Source organism: Neofelis nebulosa, chromosome 16 (assembly GCF_028018385.1).
Source record: "Neofelis nebulosa isolate mNeoNeb1 chromosome 16, mNeoNeb1.pri, whole genome shotgun sequence".
Lineage (NCBI taxonomy): Eukaryota > Metazoa > Chordata > Mammalia > Carnivora > Felidae > Neofelis > Neofelis nebulosa.
The window spans coordinates 5,699,317-5,719,331 of NC_080797.1; the positions used below are offsets into that span (position 1 = coordinate 5,699,317).

General features: G+C 51.0%; 1 protein-coding gene across 4 annotated transcripts in view; it reads left to right on the top strand.

Moving 5' to 3' along the window:
- The window catches only part of SHISA6 (shisa family member 6), a 284,097-nt gene extending 273,492 nt beyond the window's left edge, over positions 1 to 10,605 (top strand). For all 4 annotated transcript variants that reach the window (XM_058705523.1, XM_058705524.1, XM_058705525.1 and 1 more), the window contains 2 exons: positions 2,389 to 2,541; positions 4,263 to 10,605. In XM_058705523.1, coding sequence (XP_058561506.1) covers positions 2,389 to 2,541; positions 4,263 to 4,810 — 701 coding nt within the window. In that variant the 3' untranslated portion in view covers positions 4,811 to 10,605. The remainder of the gene's footprint in view (positions 1 to 2,388; positions 2,542 to 4,262) is intronic.
- Positions 10,606 to 20,015: the final 9,410 nt, after the last annotated feature.

Consider the following 20,015-nt stretch of genomic DNA (forward strand, 5'->3'; position numbering starts at 1 on the left):
AATCTAAGGAGTCAGGAAAGCAAGCCAGTGTGCAGAGGAGAGGAAGCTGTTGATGGTGAATTTGGATCTGGACATCTAAAGCTAGAGACCAGAGGAGACTCAAGAAAAAGGATTCAGCAGGCAGCTAGAAATGCAGACATGAAGCCTGGAGGGAGGTTGCAGCTGAAGATGTAAGTAAGTGACGCCTTGGAGGCCGGAACCGATGCCCTGCGAGTGGGGGGCAATCCGTGCAAGAAGGCTGAAAGAGAAAAGCAGAATGCAGAAGCAGAGAGCCTGGGGGGGATGCCCACGGCGATGAGGCAGCAGCAGGAAGAGGAGCCCGAAAAGGCGAGCGAGGAGTGCTCTGCTCACTCCTGAACATTCTGAAAGGCTTGCTCTCCAGAAGGAGCTAACACCTCCTGGGTGCAGAAGAAGCCATTCATCCCTCCTCTCCCTCTCTTCTTTTTCCACCTGCTGCAGGGGCATGAGGGTAGGCGAGACCCGGTCTCTGCCCCGTGAGCCGCTCACAGCCTGGGGGAGGCAAGGTTTCCCCCGCGTCTCTTCGTTGGGGGCTACGCTTTCCCCAGGAGCTGGCGGCGAGACTATTAAGAGGGAAGGTGGACTGTGTCGACTTGATTAACCAGAGAGCATTAACTGGGTCCTTATTTGGGGCCAAGCACGGTGAAGCCATCAGCCAAAGGGGAAAGCAAGGTGTCTACTGTTAAGGATATTGCAGTCTTTGGAGATCCCCAAGAGCAGATCAAGTCAAATGATTAGAGACCACATAGACACGGAAATGTGTGGCATTGTCTAGGGAAGCGGCAACAGGGGCTTGAGGACCAGATGCCACAGGGGGCTGAAAAGACGTGACGTGGCTGGAGCGGAGAGTCTTGAGCGAAGAGCCAATCTGGGCACAGGACGAGTAAGGAAGGACATTGCAATAGGAGGGAGAGGCTGAGCAAGGGGGCAGGGGTGATCATGGTGGAGGCCGAGGGCGAGGAAGAGCTGGCCTTGGCTCAGCAGCATGAATTGGAGGACAGAGCGGGGTGGGTAGGAGCACCCAGAAATGTTGCATTTGGAAGTGGGTGAGCTGAGCAATGCCCTCGGTGGCGGGATGATGCCAACGGGCAGAGGGAAGCTCCTTCTTTCCCCAGCATCACTGAAAGTGAAGCAGTAGGAGCAAAGGACTGGTGGCTGTCACCCAGCTCCGGAGAGCAGTGCTCCCAGCTTCCTGCCCACCCCGCTTCCTGGCGTCTGTCCCGATCCATGCCAGGGAGGCTCTTTCTGTACAGCATGTTCTGATCTCTCGGGGACGTAGAGCGTCCCTCACCCCCTCACATATGTACCGAGCTGGCATGAATGCCAGCTCATTGGCTGGGCTCCCTTGGCTCCACCCCCAGCGTTTAGGGGTACCAGTGAAGGCAGGAAGGATAGAGAAGCTGGGAGTTCCCTGTAGTGAGGCTGCCCTTGGACCAAGCCTGGCAGTTCTTCTCTTTGTCCCCGGTTCATAGAATTCCTGACTTCTGGAGTTCGGCACTCTCTCTGCCAAGAGGCGTGGGGAGCCACAGCCTGGCCCTTCTCTGGGTGCCCCAAACCAAAGAGTATGGAGGGACAATGAGAGAGCCACCTGCCCACCTCATTTCGGGGAATGGCACCACTGTTTCCACTGTTGATTTCTTGCTAAGGCTCAGAAAGTCAGTCAAGCACCAAGACATGCCTGCCTGCTTCCTTCCTGCCCAACCACCCCCCTCCCCCACACCCGCACCTTCTCTCCCCCTCCAACCCCTGTGCTCTTCCTAACGTGGCCCCCAGAACTTTTGGGGAAGGAACTGGAGGAGGAGGGAGTGGCTTCGTAGGTGGCCTGTCAGGGGCGGGGTTTGGGGAGGCTGGAGGCGGAAGGGGGGACCTGAGGGCTGGCATTGAGGGACGGAATAACGTCATGGGCAGCGTGGGATGGAGTCTCGGTGAACCTGGGTCCTGGACCCCGTCCTGTGAGTACGTGGACGAGACCACCGTCACCCCACCTATTTCCAACGGAGATTTTTCCCCCTGGGCCTGAGAGCTGTTAGGGACAGGACAGAACTTTCACACACTTTTAGGACCGCCCTCAGCTCCAACAGGCTTACCTTGTCCTCAGAAAGCACAGCAGCGCGCAGGGAGAAGGAGTCTGTCATTCAAAGAGGGATAGGCCGCCAGCACGGCCAGCGGCGGCTAAAACAGCACCTGTCCCTAGCCTTGGAGGCAACTGGAACTGAGCATGGGGGAAACCAAGTCACCAGCACCACCCACGTTCTAGTACAGGGGGGCCAGGAAAGCAGGATAGGGAGTGAGAGCTAGAACTCGGATCCTCCCCTCCTGCCGGCCCATCCTCCTCGCCAACGCGACGCACCCCACCCCCTTCTTTTGCAGAAAAGCCACGGATGAACAACATCCTGACGTCGGCCACGGAGCCCTATGACCTCTCCTTCTCCCGCTCCTTCCAGAACTTGGCCCACCTGCCCCCCTCCTATGAGTCTGCGGTGAAGACCCACCCCAGCAGGTACTCATCCCTGAAGCGGCTAAGTAAGTACCATTACCTCGCGTTTGGGGTCTGCTCCGGGGCCTTTGCGACACCTTCCTGCGCTTCCCTCTCTTGCCCTACACCGGAGGGGATGGGTCTGGAGTTTCGAGAATAAAGAGTAAGGTGTAGCCTGGGAAGAGCGGACGGGAAGCCCCTTGTGTCTGTTCGCTATGGCCTGGATCCATGTCCCCGTAGATAGAGTGGAGGCCACAGAATCATCAGAGCCACGTTCCCGTGGGAGGCAGCGCCATGGACGAGTTTAACCGCAAGAGAAAGCCTTCCCCCAGCCTCACCCAGCACCCGCCGTCTTCAAACCACATTCCTCATGCCCTGCCTTACCTTAGAGTGGAGGCTGCCAGTGCCACAGCCTTGTGTGAGACCCTTCCCAGAGACCCGGCTTTGGAAGGGCCCAGAAACCAGCTCCCTCTCTAACCCGGCCAACGCTGCCTTGAGAACCCGAGCCTCCCCTCTCCCGTGCACACACCCCGTTTCCTCGCGGGGTGCCGTTCCTCCGGTGGTCCCAGCTCTGCCATTTGAGTCTGGGGGGGATCTGAACACGGATGGGCTTAAGACCCATGAAGACCCATTACAATGTCAACAAGGTACATGGAGAGGTCAACAAGAAGAGGAGAGGTCTTCTTTCCTAGCTTTCTGACCCTTGGACCTCCTGCCTCCATGCCCTCATGGGTCTGTTTTCATAACCACCCAGCTGTGGGGCCGAGTCTTTACTTGACGCTCTGGGGTAATCTGCCCTGACGGAGTCCATCCCGTGGGTCCACATCAGCCACCTCCGCGGTGAGCTTCTACGGCTAGAAGCGGGGGTCCCTGATGATCCGAGGGCTCGATGAACGGCGGGGAGGAGGGAGGCAGGACCTACCCATCCGTGACTCTCTGGGAAAACCGGGGAGCAGTCAGAATTGCCACATTCTGCAGAGATTTAGAAAACCGCAGGACGCCTCATTCCTGAAATTCGGGCCAAAGCAGGCTCGCGTGTGTCCTGGGTACATTCAAGGGTGTAGCAGTCAGTGTGAGCGTGGGAGGGCCTCCCGGATGGGGAGAACGGGTGGAGCATTGAGCGAAGTCCAAATATAGGACTGCCTTGGCCGTGTTGTGGGCACAGGCGACGTGGGTGTAGGCTTGATTCTGGGTGTGTGTGGGACTGGGGGCGGGTGCTGGTTTCCTGTGGGCTGGCTGTCACCGCCACCTCAGGGGGGGTGTTACTATGTTCCTAAGTTACCAGCTAAGCATTTTCACGAGTGCCTCTTGGTCGGAGCGTCTCGACTTCACTGTAGCGGGAGTCTGGTTCCGCAACCCGGCTTCCCTGGAGAGAGGCTCTGAACTTCCTCAGAAGGCCGCCAACTGCCTCCCGGGGGTTTCCGCAAGACCCGGTCTCTCTCAGGACCACGGTGTGGTCGAAGCGGGATTTCAGGGGCTTGGCTGTGCCATCAACTGTGCCTTGAGCCCCCTGGGGACCTCGAGGGAGCCCGTCCACCCTTGGAGACTCAAGGTGGTCCTAGACCAGAGGCATCGGCATTGCCTGGGAGCCGGGTGGAGACGCAGACTCTCAGGTCCACCCCAGGCCAGGAGGTCTGAACCAGGACCTGCGTCTAACAAGACCCTGGGGACTGGTTTGCACTCCTCCACCCGTCTGGGCTGTGCTGTCACGCTGTCACCCCAGCTGACTCCTCTCTCTCTCTCTCTCTCTGTCTGTCTCTCTCCCCAGCTGACAAAGAGGCTGACGAATATTACATGAGGCGGCGGCTTCTGCCTGACCTGGCCGCCCGCGGCACCCTCCCCCTCAATGTCATCCAGATGTCCCAGAAGCCCTTACCGCGGGAGCGGCCCCGCCGGCCCATCCGGGCCATGTCACAGGACAGGGTTCTGTCCCCAGAGCGGGGCCTGCCCGACGACTTCGGCTTGCCCTATGACCGCATCCTGTCCGACGAGCAGCTGCTCTCCACGGAGCGCCTGCACTCCCAGGACCCGCTGCTGTCCCCGGAGCGGACGGCCCTCCCCGAGCAGTCCCTGTCGCGGGCCCTCTCGCACACGGACGTCTTTGTGTCCACGCCCGTGCTGGACCGCTACCGCATGACCAAGATGCACTCCCATCCCAGTGCCTCCAATAACTCCTACGCCACCCTGGGCCAGAGCCAGACGGCCGCCAGGCGCCAGGCCTTCGCCTCCCGCAGACACAACACGGTGGAGCAGTTGCACTACATCCCGGGCCACCACACCTGCTACACGGCCAGCAAGACGGAAGTGACCGTGTGACTGGCCGGGCGGGGCGGGGCGGGGCCGGGAGCGGAGCCCCTAGCCGCGTGTGGCCGCCCTGCCTTGTCCCGTCTGCAGGAGGTGGGGGCGGGCCGCCTCTGCCCAGAAAGCCATACGCCGGGAGACACGGCCCCGGTGGCCTGGCCGGGCACACTCACACCTGGGATCTAGAGCGATCTCTCTCACTCTTCCAGAAGCATCCAGGGGAGTGAGGGGAGGGGCTAGGCCCCAGCCCCGCCTCCCCCCGCCCCACCACCACTAACTCCCTTCAGCCCCATGTCCCTCCCCCCCTGCAGGTTCTGTCGGGCCGAGAGACCCTGGCCTGACCTTGGTCCCAAGCCCCCCATCCCCTGGGTTTGGACTGGCCAGCAGGTGCAGTCAACGGGCTGACCAAATAGGCTACTTGGTCTCATTCATTTCCCTTCGACCGCATCACAGAAATCTTCTAGTGCCTACAAACTGTCTGCTTGCTCTCTCAGAGCCAGGGAGCTGCTGTGTCCATAAGCACAATAACGTTCTCTTCTGCCTGCTGGAACTCTCTGGTCCCCACCGAGTGGCCCTTCCCCCTGCCCTGCGCCCCTCCCCCAAGCCCCAGGATAGGGAGGGGCTCCCTTTCTTCAGCTGCCTCCCCCGTTGTGGGGAACCCCCCCCACCCAGTTCTAGCTGGTTGCCCCACCTGCAGCCCCCGCCCCCCACCGACCCCTTCCTCGGGCTCTAGGTGTGTGGCCCCCGAGCTCTCTGGGGCTTTGCTGGAGCCCACCCAGAGGAAAGTCACAATGGGGTACAGGGACTTTGGGGGTATCCTCCCCATCAACCTATGTCCACCCTTCCTCCAGGCCTCTAGGTCTGAACTATGGCCCGACACTCAGGCCTGCCTTCCCCTCCTTTGCTCTGCTCCCCAGAGGCCTCTCTGCCCGTGGCCAGAGAGCAGAAGGTGGAGAGAGCCACTGTGATGCCCCGGGGCCTCAGGGGCTCGCCATCCCCATCGCCCCGGGCTCTGCCTGTCTCCCAAGGCGCAGGCTGAGGCAGAGGCCTCTAGGGAGGGTGGCTTGGCCCCCAGTGTTGGAGGACCCCAGGCAGTGGCCTTGAACCGTGCCCACCCCTCTCTCCCCACCGCTGCCCACCCGCTTGGCCCCTTCTCTGTTCAGTGCTCCTTCTCCCTGCCCCCTCCCCACTCCCCCTGCCCTTCCATTTCTCTCTCCTGGCTGTTGCTGCTTCAGACCAGTGCCTCTTCTGGATCAAAGCAACAGAGACCCATTGGCAAATGCAGACAATGCTACTCCAGGGCTCTGGGTCTGGGGGTTAACTGGGCAGCTCCCCACCCTTCCCCTGCAGGGGGTACTCGGGCACCGGGCGGACCCAGGCCTTCAGCTCTATTGGGGGACTGGCCCCTGCCAGCCCATCTCAGCCCCTTCTCTGCCTCCAACGTGGGCAGTGGGCAGGGTGTAACAGCCTCCTGGAGAGTGAACCGTGAACTAAGCAGCATCCAACTCCCGAAGACCAGAGCCTGGGGGGAGAGAAGGTCTCCCCCATTCTCAGGGCCAGGGCACTTCCTTGGGCTGGGGCGCGGGGAATCAGCCCCAGACTGGCAGGTAAAGGTATGATACAAAAATATACGACTGTCGCCACACTCGGACTCCAAAAGCAGTGACCTTAAACTGGGGTTCTAGGTTCCCCCAGTTCTGCATACAACATGTATGGTCCTTTAACACGGGGGTTGGGCAGGAAGAACCCCCCCACCCCCCACCCCAGCGTCAGCCCTTGGAATTTTTAATCTCACCACGTCTACGATCCACCGAAAACTCAATCGACTAAGTCCTTTTACTTATTTCAAGAATTCCAAAGCTCTTGTCTCCCCCTCAAGGCTCATCATGAGGGGATTAAGGCTGGAGGTGGTGAACACAGCTCTCAGCTTCCCCACTGGGGGAGCATCACCGAGACTGTGAGGCTGTGAGGACAGGGATCACTCTCTGCTTTCCTCCCCTACAAACACATAAACCTTCTCAAGGGGCTGGTCCCCAAGGTTTTATGAGCGTTTGTTCTGGAAGGCAAGGCTAAGAGGGCTGGGGGGAGGAAGCCAATCTAAATGGAGCAGTAGGGCACTCCCAGAGACGAAAGTGTACCTCTCACAGCTGGTCCCCCTAAACCCACTGTCCTCTAATCCAGCCTCCCCTCTAAGGCTGCCTGCTGGTGCGGAGGGGAAAGGGTGAACATCCCCTCCCCAGGTGTCTGCACACATACACACGCCGAACCAGAAACCTGATCTCATCCCGGGTCAGAAGCATCTTGGCACTGAGTTCTGCAGCCGTCAGCATGATGCTTCTCCCCTGCCCTGTCTGTCTGCCTGTCTGTCTGTCTCAGGGGCTGTTTGATAGGTTGATTCCAAAGCATTTCTCATCCCAGCCTTATTGCTGTCTGGTTCAAAACCTCTGCTGTCAGTCAGATCAGAAAATCCTACCTAACGTTTACTTTATTTAAATTATTCTTCTGCTTCTCACTTGGGTCAGGAAGGAAGGGAGGAAGGAAAGAAAGAAAGAAGGAAGGAGTGGAGGGAGGAAGGAAGAAAGGAAAGGAGGGAGGGAGGGCAGGAGGAAGGAAGGAAGGAAGGAAGGAAGGAAGGAAGGAAGGAAGGAAAAAGGAGGAAGGGAGGGAGGGAAGGAGGAAGGAAGGAAGGAAGGAAGGAAGGAAGGAAGGAAGGAAAGAAGGAGAAAGAGAAGTCTACAAACTTGCTCCAATTCAGTCCCCCATTTAAAAATCCATAAAATTATGTCTTCACTGGGATACAGAAACATCTCATTTATTCAACTTCCCATCCACGTTTGTAGAACAAGCAAAGCCACATGACCAGGCAAGCTCACATAACAGGAAAGAGGAGGTTCTGGGCTGGAACCCAGATACCCTGACTGCCAGCCCCACCAGGCTGGTGGCCACTAGCACCACTAGGCATAGAAGGGCCATCCATCCCCGTGGTGAAAGCCCTTCTTTCCCAGCAAGGGCAGCTCAGAGCCCTCAACTTCCTTCTGCTTGTTGTGGTCTCTGTGTGTGTCTCCATTGCTCTGGTGGGAATGGATGGGGCTCTGCATAGGCTCTCTCCTGCCCTGAAGGATCTCACAGGTCCCCTTGGTCTTTGATGGCAGTGAAGCTCTCGCCATCCTTCATGCCCTTCCGCCTTTCCCGTCTTGCTTCTTCCAGTTAACTCTTGGCTCCATAAGTTCATAGGTTACAAAGGATTTCCCACGAATTCCTGGATCCCCCAGACTGGAGTTGTACCCTCGGGACTCCCCAGTGCCTTGGGTGAAAGTTCCAGACTTTCCCCTTAGCTCAAATTTCTCCCCTCTTTCCACTCTCACACCCAGAAACTCCTATTTTAACCTCAGTCTTCTATGCCATTTCCAGTTTTTCCCTCCTCTCAACTCCCTGGCCCTGCCCTCTTCCTCCATTTATCTCCCTCCATCCCTAATTTGTTTACCTCCATCCTGCTATCCTCTAAGTTCTAAAACTTACAGCCCTTGGTGAAAACAAGCAAGGAATGACACATTCTTCAAGACTTCTGTTGGCCTCATTGGTTTATCCTTCACCTCCTGCCCCCACAAGATGATTCTCCAGGCCATGCAGCCAAGGGCTCTACCTCTCTGATCTTTGGGAGGTTAGGGAGAGAAGCTGGCCTGTCGGAGACATCATGGTTTGACGGTCAGCTTTGGTTTCTGCAGCTGGAAATTCCCTGAAGCTCCTGCCCAGCCTGCCACGAGCCCAGAGGCTCCTGTTCTGGCCAAAGATTCATATCCTTGGTGGCTCTCGGCCACTCTGCCACCTTGCTTACATCTGTCCTGCTCCTATGTGTCACGGATTTTCCCCCTTTCTCTCAAAAGACGGGAGAGCCTCATGACTCTCCAGGCGTGGAGAAATCTCCATTACCAGTAGCCCTGCCACCAAAAAATCCATTTTTCTTCAGAGATGCTTGGCCACCAGCCTTCCTTCCATCCTCAGATCCCATCCACACAAGTGTGGACTTGACCCGAGGTCGTCTGAAGGGGCTGCTGGTGACCTGGACCCTAGACATCACCACCTGCTCTGAGAAGAGTTGACATGTCACCTCCCACAGACATTCCTTCCACTGTCCTCCCTGAACCTGGGACATTTTGCTCTGGAGTATTTTCAAGGAAGCTTGTTGTGTTTTAATGAAGTATTTTTCAGGGTTCAAATGTTATTTTTTATAAATGCAGCATTTTAATGACAGACTCAATATGAAAGATAGGTCTTCCTGGGCTCTATATTTAATTTCACAAGGCAGCATGCCACAGGAGGGAAAAGCACAGGGCTAAGGCTCTTGGGGACATGGCTTTGTCTCCATCTTGCTGTGTGACCAAGGACGAGTCATGTTCCCTCTCAGTGCCTCAGTTTCTCATCTGTAGAACGAGGGGCTTTGACTAGGTGAGCCTTGAAGTTTCATCCAGCTCTTACGTCCTAGGGCCTTCATTCCCCATTGGCACCCCCTCCTTTCTTCACGTTCCTCCCCACCTCAAATGAGCTGCACACATAACGCCTGCCCCATGATGACATCCTCAGATGCCCTGGGTGGCCACTAGCCCCCTCGCTAGAGTCTTGAGGTGAGCTCCATGGTCTCGGCCACCCAGAGATGCTCATACCTGCAGGGGTAAGGCCCTACCCGTTCAACAGGTTACCAACAGCGTTCACAAAAGCCCTCTCGTATGGACACATCTAAATTATCCCGGGTGTCTGTGTCACTGAGGCATTCCAAATTTGAAGTGTTCATTGTGATGTGGTCCTTGAAGCTGGAGGGAGGCGGTTCTGACTTCCGAGAGAGGCCAGGCTGGAGGAGACAGGCCCAGAGGGTGCCCCACAGGGGTGTCAGGTTTGTATTTGAGGACAGCTTGGAAGTGCATTTCAAGCCACAGAGGAGAACACACGGCAAAAGGTCCGTGTTGAAATGGATGTTCTGACTCCAGAACCCGGGTCCTGAAGACCGAGTCTGGACACTGGGCTCCATTCCCACTGGAAGAGGGGGAGGCATCCCGCCCTGGGCAGCTAGGAGGTGGGCACTCACCCCAGGCTAGTGCTTTTCCAGCCCCTCCTGGTGACACAACCGTCCTCCTGGTGAAAGCTCGCGAAGCAAGAGCTGATGGTGCAAGTCTGCAACATCAAACCCATCTTGTAAATCGGCCAACCCATCAACCTCCCATCCGTAAGAGAAATGGCGTCGTATGTTTCCTTAACACCTTCTCTCCCGAGGGAGGGGAAGAACCCCCCCCCCAACTTTGCTGCCCACTCCTGCTGTGCCCCGGAATACCACTCCATGAGAGGACTTGTTCATTTGCTTCGTAGTGGCAAATATTCCTCTAGTTCTGTAACTCAACTAGACATTTTGTAGTAAAGAATTCTTGAAATTCTCTAATAAAAAGCAATTCTTACTGTAATATTTTTAGTTTGGGGACACAATTTCCTAAGGTGTGGGGGGCGGATTAATGAACATTTATACGCATTAGCCCAATTTACGGATTCCGTGTTTATTATATGGTAGTACTGATGAAAAGTACCTTTCTATCTGTACCTTTACACAGTTTCTCCGTTCCTCGTAAGGAAGCTTCACGATGAGCAGTGCTCATGCACCTGCTGTTTCTGTACAGATCTTAGCGTTCACTTACTTGTCAAAGCACATTCTATATGTACTGTAAACAGGTATCCCTTTAGTAAGATTTAGTCTTAAGGATTTTTCCACTTTTGTCAGTAACAGATATTTATGGATTAAAAGAAATAATAAAGCCGTTTCAACATAACCTGTGTCTCTTAAAATGGCCAACGTGCTTGTTTTTACAAACATAGAGCCGTAACGGAAGATAATTAAAAGACCACAAAGGAGGGGCGCCTGGGTAACTCAGGCGGTTAAACGGCCGACTCTTGATTTCGGCTCAGGTCATGATCTCACGGTTTGTGAACTCGAGCCCCGCATCGGGCTCTGGCCTCACTGCTCAGAGCCTGCTTTGGATCCTCTGTCGCCCTCTTTCTGGCCCTCTCCCACTCGCACTCTCTCTTTCAAAAATAAATTAAAGTTAGAAATGTTTTTATTAATCACAAAGGAATGCAGATCACTGGATACAGGGGCAGAAGCAAGAGTTGACTGCATAGAGAGTGAGGGAAGTGTCTTAGGGCGATGCCACCAACTGTATAAATGTACTAGAAATCATCCAACTGTATCATTACCAGGGGCGGATTGTATGATGTTCAAATTTGGCCTTAAAAATGCTTTTAAAGACAGTGAGCCAAAGCAGGGAGGAAGGCTTAGGACGATGTCAGCGGACAAGGTATGCTAATTCAAAGCAGAATTAGAAGCAATCACTTTGTAGCCACGTGCATCGACTCTGGTGCTATTGTTTTTAGCCATGAGGTCCTAGTTTGCTTTTACCGTGAGTTCTTGTAGGTAGCATAGGTGGTTAGAGTATCCGTGGTTTAATATCCATGCCGACCAAACCAGACAATCAAGCGGCACCATGAAAATTGATTTCGATTTGGAGTCTTGCTCAAGACCCTCTTTCTCCGGACCTGTTTTTTAATATTATTTTCTTTGGCACATATTCACTGCTGCTGCTAAGGTCATCTGTTGTTCTGTGTGTCTGAGTTTTTCACCATAACCTAGATACTGGTGGGCTCAGGTTCAGCAAGCAAAGTCGTGCCAAACAGGACATGGTCTTTGGCCAACTTCGGCAACGCCATGCTTCCTAGAATCTACAGTGAATTATACTCTCTTACCAACTGCCTGACTCCTTCGCAATTAAAACTCTTCTCATTGGGTGTTTTGAGCTTATATTTAAAAATCCCTTTAAAGGGGCGCCTGGGTGGCGCAGTCGGTTAAGCGTCCGACTTCAGCCAGGTCACGATCTCGCGGTCCGTGAGTTCGAGCCCCGCGTCAGGCTCTGGGCTGATGGCTCGGAGCCTGGAGCCTGTTTCCGATTCTGTGTCTCCCTCTCTCTCTGCCCCTCCCCCGTTCATGCTCTGTCTCTCTCTGTCCCCAAAATAAATAAAAAATGTTGAAAAAAAAATTTAAAAAAAATCCCTTTAAGGGCACCTGGGTGGCTCAGTCAGTTAAGCCTCTGACTTCTGCTCGGGTCATGATCTCACGGTCCGTGAGTTCGAGCCCCACATTGGGCTCTGTGCTGGCAGCTCGGAGCCTGGAGCCTGCTTCAGATTCTGTGTCTCCCTCTCTCTCTGACCCTCCCCTGCTTGCTCACTCTCTCTCCCTCTCAAAAATAAATAAATCTTAAAAAAAGAAATATCAATAGCTATACTATTAAAAAAATTCCCTTTATTATCTCCTGCCAATGGCATTCCTCACTTAAAACGGAGTTACAAACCTGTTTACTATTCTAATATTTAATAACACATAACCACACATATTCTGAAATGTATTTTTCTCACTATAACAACTGTTACTACAATGCATTGCTCCTAAGTCACAATGTCTCTATGATGACCATAGCAAATGCATGCACACACATATAGAAAAGCTTCACTAATCTATATTCGTTATTGAAAGGACACCTAAGGGAAAACAAAATTCTGAATTCCAGAATGTTTTTAGAGAAGTATAATTTAATAACAACACTTACATACATGTATAATGACTAAATTAGACCGAAAACATGTTCCCTAATAGAAAAATCTCAGGAGAGTTTTTTTTTTTTTTATTATTGAACAGGTAAGACTAATGTGTAATTAATTTAAAAATTGTCAAGAGGTATGGGTCAGAGAGCCCTAGATACGCTTTAAATGGTATTTGGAAAATATTTTGAAAGAATCTTCCCTTAAATAGGTTAAATAGCCCTCCTTAAATATCATTAGCACTAGGGGGCGCCTGCGTGGCTCGATGGGTTGAGCGTCGGACTCGATTTTGGCTCAGGTCATGATCTCGCGGTTTGTGGGATCAAGCCCCATGTTGGGCTCAACACTCAGTGCGGAGTCTGCTTGGGATTCTCTCTCTCTTCAAATAAACACAAATTAGAAATAAATAGATAAAATATCATTAACTTGAATAATTTATTCGACATTTTCTCTTTGATTCTCCAAGGTAAACCTCAACTTAGCCCATCCCGGTTGTCACTAATTTTGAATAAATGAGGTCATACTATGCTGTCATCAATAAGCCAAGCCAGGGGAGACTCACGTTGGGAGCACAGGAATGCCAGGAGCCCCCCACAGCTTTTCACCTCCGATGTCACTTTAGACACTGATCCTTCTCCTCTCTGACTGAGCATGAGAGGGAAGCTCGGGACCCTTAGGAAGGAGTAAGAAGGATTTTCCTTCAAGATTCTACCAAGAAAATTAAGGACACTCACTGGGCTCCCGTGTGTCAGGAGTCGACAAATCTGAAAGAGCAGAGGTTAGGAATGAGTGCCTTGAAAGCTCCAGTAGGAGGGATTGGTAACTTGTGTACCAAGGATGCGTCTGGGCCTTGGGGCCCTCATCCTAATTGGGGATATTAGACTCAGAGGTCCTTGCCATATCTGAAAGACGTGATCACTGAATTATTACAAAACAACACTCAACTTCTATCAGGACCTCTAGGTCCTAAATGCACTTGGCAATAGCCCATCCTGCTGTCTTCCTCGATCCTGTCCGTCCCAGGAAACCTTGCTCATTGTCCTGGCTATGCCAGCATTTTGCTGTGTGGCCTTGACTTATTTCCGCCCGTCAAATCTCAACGTTCTCTTCTGGAACAGAGTGAGTGGGCCATGCCACTCTGAATCCCTAAAAGCATTCTCAGTGGTTTTAGTATCTGCTTTTGTAGCTTTGTCAAGGTTTTGCAGGGACTCGGTGAGCTCAGCGGGCACTAGTCCTGGCATAAGGGTGGGGTGATGGCAGGAATGCAGATCCTTGGCTGGAGCCACTGCATACCAGATAGCGTCTTTCCGGTCACCCGCATATCTACCCTGCATCAACAAGATAGCTAGAAAGGAAAGGTATTAAGCTAGAGGACGTATAAGGTCCCTTCCCTTTAACTTAACTTTTTGTGACTTCCCCAAATCAAAAACTTGCTTGTTTAAAAAGAAAAGAAAAGAAAAGAAAGATCCCGAAGAACGCACTGTCACAGAAAGTTCTCAATGGCGCATTCTTCTGACGTGTTTGCCCATAGAAACAGAGCTCGAAAGTGTGTTTCAGGACCAGGGATCTCCCCGCAAAGAGGCGAGAAGTTGTTTTGTCCCCAGCCTCATTCCCAACCCCAAGTCTGAGCTCTGGAGATAGGTGTCGAGGGTAGAAGACGAGGACCACTGCCCTCATTCCCAACTCTGTGTACCTTAGGGATTCCTTCTTGGATCATTTATAAGAGCTGCACCCACTGGTTCATCGCAGCAACCAAAGAGGAGAGGATCTCCTCTGCTATTTAAGGGACAACCGTCCCTACATCAGCTTTCAGACTTGGAGAAAATGAAAAGCTGTTGGCTAATCCAGCTGTCGGCTAATCCAGCGGCAATGTTGGTACCCTCTGGGAGCTCGCTGTACTGCAGATTATTGATTCCCACCCTAGACCTAACTGAATCAGAATCTCTGGGGACGGGGCCCCAGAATTTGCCTTTTAGCAAGATCCCTAGGTGATTCTATGCATGTTAGAGAAGCATATCATTCTGCCTGCCCCCCCTCCCCCATTTTGAAATCCTATAACTCTATGTTAGAGGAAAAACTTGGAATTCAAGGGCTCAGAGTAGCCTTGGTCTGTGAAAACAAACAATTTTAGGCAACCAGCTTCGGTGAAGAGGTTAAAACAAAAACGGGTTCACAGAGGATTAGGTATTTAGGAAACGATGAGAAAACTTGAGGCAGGGTGTATAATCCATAGGAAAGGTTAGTAGAAGGGAAAATATGTGACTATTGGAAGGCACTATAGGGTTGAATGAGAATCTTTAAAGACTGCACAAACTTGAGGGTGTGAAAATATGAAGAGAAAGGAGAATCGGGTCAGGACATGGTCGCAGAACAAGATTCATTCCCTTCGGCATAGGAGGAGCACAGGAGGAGGAAACTCTTGACTTCTTCTGAAGGTTTTGGGGGGGGTCAAGATGGCGGCTGTGGTGAGATAAGGAGAAGGAGCCTGCTAAGGGAGCTTTTCCTGGAGAATCTCAATCTTTTTAGTAATTATGACACAGAGTCATTGAATCAGGCAGGTTAGGCTGGATTATGCTAGCGTGATAAACAACTCCCACCCGAATCTCCCTCCCACATGAAAGGGTTATTTTTTCAATCCCACTCTCTGTGGATCAGGTCATGATCTCATGGTTCATGGGTTCGAGGCCCACATTGGGTTCTGGGCTGATGGCGTGGAGCCTTCTTAGGATTCTGTCTCTCCTTCCCTCTGCTCCTATATATCTCTATCTCTATCTCTATCTCTATCTCTATCTCTATCTCTATCTCTATCTCTATCTCTATGTCTATCTCTCTCTGAGAAAGCCCCAACTGCGATCACCACCATGGGGTGGGTTAATACGGACTGGAGAAGGAGGAAGGTAGACACAGGCAACAGAATCCTCACTGCATATCTAAGGTCTGGCTAATAAATTTTAAATCTGGTACACCCACATCTTGAGATCCAACATCTCTGAGTTATGGCTATAAGTTTAAAAAAATTTTTTTAATGTTTTATTTTATTTTTGAGAGAGACAGAGACAGAGACAGAGTACGAGCAGGGGAAGGGCAGAGAGCTAAGAGACATAGAGTCTGAAGAAGGCTCTAGGCTGTGAGCTGTCAGCACAGAGCCCGACACGGGGCTCGAACTCACGAGAGGTGAAATCATGACCTGAGCTGAAGTCAGACATTGAACCGACTGAGCCACCCAGGAGCCCCAGCTATAAGTTTTAAAGCTGATACACCCATATCTTGAGACCCAACATCTTTCAAGAGAAGTTCACAAGCCTTTAGTCTCAGGATCTCTTTACACTTTTAAAAATTATTGAAGACCCCAGAGAGCTTTTGCTTGGATGGGACATATCTATATACATTTATTATATTAGAAATTTAAACAGGGACCTTTAAAAAATGTATCTATTAAATTATTTAATAAACAACAAACCTGTGATGTGTTAATAATAACACATATTTATGAGATATAGCTGTATTTTCTTTTTTAAAATAATTTATTGTCCAATTGGTTTCCATACAACACCCAGTGCTCATCCCAACAGGTGCTCTCTCAATGCCCATCACCCACTTTCCCCTCTCCCCCACCCCCCATCAACCCTCAGTTTGTTCTCAGTATTTAAGAGACTCTTATGGTTTGCCTCCTTCCCTCTCTGTAACGTTTTCCACCCCTTCTCCTCCCCCATGGTCTTCAAGTTTCTCAGGATCCACATATGAGTAAAAACATATGGTATCTGACTTTCTCTGTATGATTTATTTCACTTAGCATCACACCTTCCAGTTCCATCCACGTTGCTACAAAAGGCCATATTTCATTCTTTCTCATTGCCATGTAATATTCCATTGTGTATATAAACCATCCATTCATCAATTGATGGACATTTAGGCTCTTTCCATAATTTGGCTATTGTTGAGAGTGCTGCTATAAACATTGGGGTACAAGTGCCCCTATGCGTCAGCATCCTGTATCCCGTGGGTAAATTCCTAGCAGTGCTATTGCTGGGTCATAGGGTAGGTCTATTTTTAATTTTTTGAGGAGCCTCCACACTGTTTTCCAGAGCGGCTGCACCAATTTGCATTCCCACCAACAGTGCAAGAGGGTTCCCGTTTCTCCACATCCTCTCCAGCATCTATAGTCTCCTGATTTGTTCATTTTGGCCACTCTGACCGGCGTGAGGTGATGTCCGAGTGTGGTTTTGATTTGTATTTCCCTGATGAAGAGTGACGTTGAGCATCTTTTCATGTGCCTGTTGGCCATCCGGATGTCTTCTTTAGAAAAGCGTCTATTCATGTCTTCTGCCCATTTCCTCACTGGATTATTTGTTTTTCGGGTGTGGATTTTGGTGAGTTCTTTATAGATTTTGGATATTAGCCCTTTGTCCGATATGTCATTTGCAAATATATTTTTCCCATTCCGTTGGTTGCCTTTCAGGTTTTTTTTTTAATTTTTTTTTAATGTTTATTTTTGAGACAAAGAGACAGAGCGTGAACAGGGGAGGGTCAGAGAGAGAGGGAGACACAGAATCCAAAGCAGGCTCCAGGCTCTGAGCTGTCAGCGCAGAGCCCGACGCAGGGCTTGAACTCACAGACCGTGAGATCATGACCTGAGCCGAAGTCGGACGCTTAACCGACTGAGCCACCCAGGCGCCCTGGTTGCCTTTCAGTTTTGTTGATTGTTTCCTTTGCAGTGCAGAAGGTTTTTATCTTGATGAGGTCCCAATAGTTCATTTTTGCTTTTAATTCCCTTGCCTTTGGGGATGTGTCAAGTAAGAAATTGCTGTGGCTGAGGTCAGAGAGGTTTTTTCCTGCTTTCTCCTCTAGGATTTTGATCATTTCCTGTCTCACATTCAGGTCCTTCATCCATTTTGAGTTTATTTTTGTGTACGGTGTAAGAAAGTGGTCTAGTTTCATTCTTCTGCATGTTGCTGTCCAGTTCTCACAGCACCATTTGTTAAAGAGACTGTCTTTTTTCCATTGGATGTTCTTTCCTGCTTTGTCAAAGATTAGTTGGCCATACTTTTGTGGGTCCAATTCTGGGGTCTCTATTCTATTCCATTGGCCTCTGTGTCTGTTTTTGTGCCAATACCATGCTGTCTTGATGATTACAGCTTTGTAGCAGATGCTAAAGTCTGGGATTGTGATGCCTCCCGCTTTGGTCTTCTTCTTCAATATTACTTTGGCTATTCGGGGTCTTTTGTGGTTCCATACAAATTTTAGGATTGCTTGTTCCCACTTTGAGAAGAATGCTGGTGGAATTTTGATTGGGATTGCATTGAATGTGTAGATAGCTTTGGGTAGTATTGACATTTTAACAATATTTATTCTTCCAATCCATGAGCATGGAATGTTTTTCCAGAGAAATAGCTGTATTTTCAAAACATAGTGAGAAGAGTGGAATTATACATATAGATGTATACAATATGTATTTGTGTGTGTGTGTGTGTGTGTGTGTGTGTGCAGCAAAATGAGTGGAAGAAAGTTACCCTAAATTATTATTTTTTTTAATCTTTTTTTTTGAGAGACAGAGACAGAGCACAAGCTGGGGAGAGGCAGAGAGAGAGGGAGACACAGAATAATCCGAAGCAGGCTCCAGGCTCTGAGCTGTCAGCACAGAGCCCAATGCAGGGCTCGAATTCACCAACTGTGAGATCATGACCCGAGCCAAAGTTTGATGCTTAACTGAGCCACCCAGGCACCCCTGCCCTAAATTATGAACAACAGTGGTGGTAAGTCTAGGCAAGTTTTCAAATGCCTTTCACTTTTATGCACTTTCCACATTTTCTTTAATGAACATGCATTGCGTTTTTAATGGGAAAAATAGAATTTAATGTTTTAATTTTTAAAAGAAGTAGGGCTGGAGGGCTCTTTTTTAAAAAAAATGGTTTTTTGGGGCACCTGGGTGGCTCAGTCGGTTGAGCGTCTGACTTCGGCTCAGGTCACGATCTCGCGGTCCGCGAGTTCGAGCCCCGCGTCGGGCTCTGGGCTGATGGCTCAGAGCCTGGAGCCTGCTTCCGATTCTGTGTCTCCCTCTCTTCTCTGCCCCTCCCCTGCTTACCCTGTGTCTCTCTCAAAAATAAATAAACGTTTAAAAAAATTTTTTTTAATGTTTTTTTAATTAATGAATTTATTTGAAGTAGGCTCCGTGCCCAATGTGGGATTTGAACTCATGACCCTGAGATCAAGAGTCACATGCTCTACTGACTGAGCCAGCCAGGCACCCCTGGAGGGCTCATTCTGAACAAAGTTGATGTGCGTCGCCCCGAACGAAGCAGCAGGTGCTGTGGCCGCGGTCCAGCACAGCCTCGTCCATGAAGGAGCCCCGTCATCATACAGAAGTTTGCTTAAATTACGTAGACTCAGGCCTTAACGGGGGGAATATCGCTGGGCACTCCGCTTACGGGGAAGCCTACCATCAGCCTGCTCTGACTTTTGCCTTCTTTCTTTCTTCTCCGGGACAGTGTTTTCACCACTCTTTACCACACAGAGCATGGGCGCCTGGGTAGCTCAGTCGGTTAAGTGACTCTTGATTTCCGCTCAGGTCACGATCTCACGGGGTCGTGGGTTCAAGCCCCGCATCGGGCTCCGCCCTGGGGGCACACGGAGCCTGCTTGGAATTCTCTCTCTCCTCTCTCTCTGCCCCTGCCTCTGCTCATGCTCACATGTGCACACACGCTCTCTCTCTTTCTCTCTCTCAAAAACAAATACATACATAATTTTTAAAATATGCGGAGAACGTATTAGTTCCATTTGTAATGAGGGAATTGGTAAATTGGGGGTTACAGCAGGAGCCGGGCAGGCCGAGTAGTAGTTAGTCCCGGCTGGAGCGCAGGCCCTCTCTGGTCTGTCCCGTCCCCATCACTCCCTGCCGTCTCCCTTACGAGACAAATTCCTCCTGCCTTGGAGGAGACACAATTTCTAGGTTACCTTTACTCTTAGCCCAACGTTATGTGGGTTCATTTCATTAGCAGGTAATGGGGGATAATGAGGGCTGTGTCGAATCAGAGAGCATAAGCTTCGCCTAAAGGGCCCACGCCTCTCACCTCCAGCCAGTCATTACAGTGTGGAAACGTCAGCCCAGATTGGCCCGTCTTTTACAACTTTAAAGGATGCAAATGCACTGGTTTTGAAACGATGGCAAATAATTCACTTAGAAAGGGAACGCTCTCTGGGCCAATGATTGCTGGCTGAACACCGTAGATCTGTGAGCCACGGTCCGGTTGGTCGGCTAAAAAATACGTAACCTCCGAGTCCAGTTGTCAGAGCGAAGGTTCCTTACTCTCCCACATCTGTGGCAGCTCTCAACGCCCGGGACTGCATCGTAGGGATGGAACCTATAATTCTGAAAGCCAGTCTTGGCGCCAGTGAGTGAGGAATCCCTTGAAACGTGGAGAATGGCCAGAGGTTTTCAAGAACCCACCAGATCATGGGCGAGAACTGCATATAAACATCAACCTTGGATATTGAAAACTGAGGAGGTAATCTCACTTCGTGATAAGTCACAGGATGTAGAGTTTTATAATAAAAAGTGTGGCTACATAAGAGGTTATTGAAAGGCATCGGCACA